At 38.1% G+C, this 2098-nt stretch overlaps 1 protein-coding gene across 1 annotated transcript; it reads right to left on the bottom strand.

The window, feature by feature from the left end:
- Nucleotides 1–203: 203 nt before the first annotated feature.
- LOC111374435 lies at nucleotides 204–833 on the bottom strand. Its single transcript, XM_022997135.1, has one exon. It carries the CDS (start codon nucleotides 726–728, stop codon nucleotides 414–416), a length of 315 nt encoding a protein of 104 aa, XP_022852903.1. The 5' UTR covers nucleotides 729–833; the 3' UTR covers nucleotides 204–413.
- Between the last annotated feature and the right edge of the window lie 1265 nt (nucleotides 834–2098).

Raw genomic sequence — 2098 nt, 5'->3', positions numbered from 1 at the left:
CATATATCCAAAAGTTGAAATTTACATGCTATAGCAACTATAATAGCAAAAAGAAATATTAACCTGATTGCGATTTTTCAGTTATCAATTTCAACCTATCAAAAGTACAACTTTATAACAAAATTGGCTTCCCTTATTGATGTGGTAAATAAAAATTGAGTTCTCCCCCAAAAAATATAGTTCGATAAAAAAGTGCATAGAGAAATGGTAATAATTTAATCAACATAAAATAAATTGACATCAAATTTATAATAACAAACGCCAGAATGAACTATTAGGACAACACAGAGCCGTAGTAGCAGGTCGTTCACAATATAATTATTATTGAAAATCACAGTATTCATAACAAGACTGTAAAAGATCAACAGTACTACTATGATATTAGATAGAGAGTAATAGCAGGAGGAGCAAATTCACTTCTTCATGCTGCCGCGAACGCCGGGCTTGGGCTTGGAAGTTTCGGCGACGGTGACAGAGTGGAGGTTGTTGAGCTTAGACTCATCGAACGGAATCTTGGGGTGGCGGGCGTCATGGTGAATCTGCATAGATTTGATGTCGGGTGCGGTAACCTTACAGAGCGGGCACTCCAGCTTGGCATGACCGCCCTTCTCCTGACCGGAGCGGTCAGCTAGCCCCGCCTTACCTCCGCCGCGGTTGGTGGTTGCAGCGTCCAACTTGGCCGCTAATTCCTTTGCTGTGTGCTTCTTTGGCTTAGCCTTCCCAGTCATGATTATTTGCTGATGATTGATTACCGATGCGCTCCACTTAAACAGTGAATGTGGAAGACAGAAAGAATCCTAATGAAACCCTAGATTAGATAATTTATGTGCAATCGTATGTTTAGAAAGTTGATTAATAAAAGGAAGTTTGCAACTTTGGTCCCCAAACTATACAATTTAGAATGGTTTGGTCCAAACTTCTCCATCTAAGAAGATAACCACGGAGTAGAAAGCGAGAAACACTGTAACTGAACAAAATTCAAACTTCGGCAATGAATTTAGAACAAAATAAAGCTAAGTTACTAAAACGATCTTCACCCAAAGTTTAGTGACTCGTATTCTTGGCCTTTATCTTCTTACATAGTTGAATACTATCCTATTTATTTCATCGAGTATGAGTAAAGTCTATGATACTAAGACACCAATTCTTAGATCATATTTGTCCGTTGTCGAGCTAGATAATCTCATTCTTTGTGTTGGAAAAATAATTAGTTGCAGCAGTGATCAGAACAATATAATGCAGAAATATAAAACTTATCGATCGAGTCTCGTGACAGCACGATGTCCTAAAGTGAAATTGCCCGTCAATAATTGCTGTGACCTCCGTGGACAATCACTCCCAGGATACAACGATCGTAAACCACTTATGCAGCAATCACGAATGGTTTTTCTAGAACTCTCAATTGTACTCCAGAATAGGTATAAAAACCCGAATATAAGAAGTTCACAATATGAAAAGAGTGATTGATTCTATTTTCTTTTTGTGTGTCTTTTCCCAAAGCAAGACATGGGTTTATATAGGCAAGATGGTAGTAACAGTCTTCACCATGTTAATGCAGAATTTTAATGACTGAGTAGTGGGTGTTTTAATGGCAGTTAGTGGGTTGTTACAAAACCAACAGTCATAAAATACTGGCTAGTTTTACCAATTAAATAACCAAAAAAAAAAAATATTTATTTTAGACAAGAGCCCAAGGCCCCAAGGCCCAAATCAAGACATTTTAATATTTGCGTGGGGAGTGATTCGAACCCCTGACGTCCCACACAAATGTCACATTTCCCACCACTTTGGCACTTTATCTAATTTGATTATTTCTTTCACATTTTATATTTATACCATAAATATATAACACTTTGTTCTTTACATGCTAATATGGTAGGCAGAATGTCACTGTTGCATTGGACACCCCACCAAACGAATTCCGGACTTGCAGTTCTTCGCTTGCTCTACACCTTAGTGTCTCACAATTTTGTGTCCCTCGTGCACACGCTAAATTAATCTTCACGTCCGCCCGTATTACGCTGCTCAAAATCACAAATGATGTCCTATTCTACTGCCATCCACTTGTAACATGATTTCCAAATGTACAACACAAAGA

This window comes from Olea europaea, chromosome 1, assembly GCF_002742605.1.
Source record: "Olea europaea var. sylvestris chromosome 1, O_europaea_v1, whole genome shotgun sequence".
Taxonomy (NCBI): Eukaryota; Viridiplantae; Streptophyta; class Magnoliopsida; order Lamiales; family Oleaceae; genus Olea; species Olea europaea.
This window is presented reverse-complemented; position numbering and strand designations above follow the sequence as displayed.

Bases quoted from the DNA above. Each gene is read 5' to 3' on its own strand.
- LOC111374435 (XM_022997135.1), bottom strand. From the start codon at position 728: ATGACTGGGAAGGCTAAGCCAAAGAAGCACACAGCAAAGGAATTAGCG.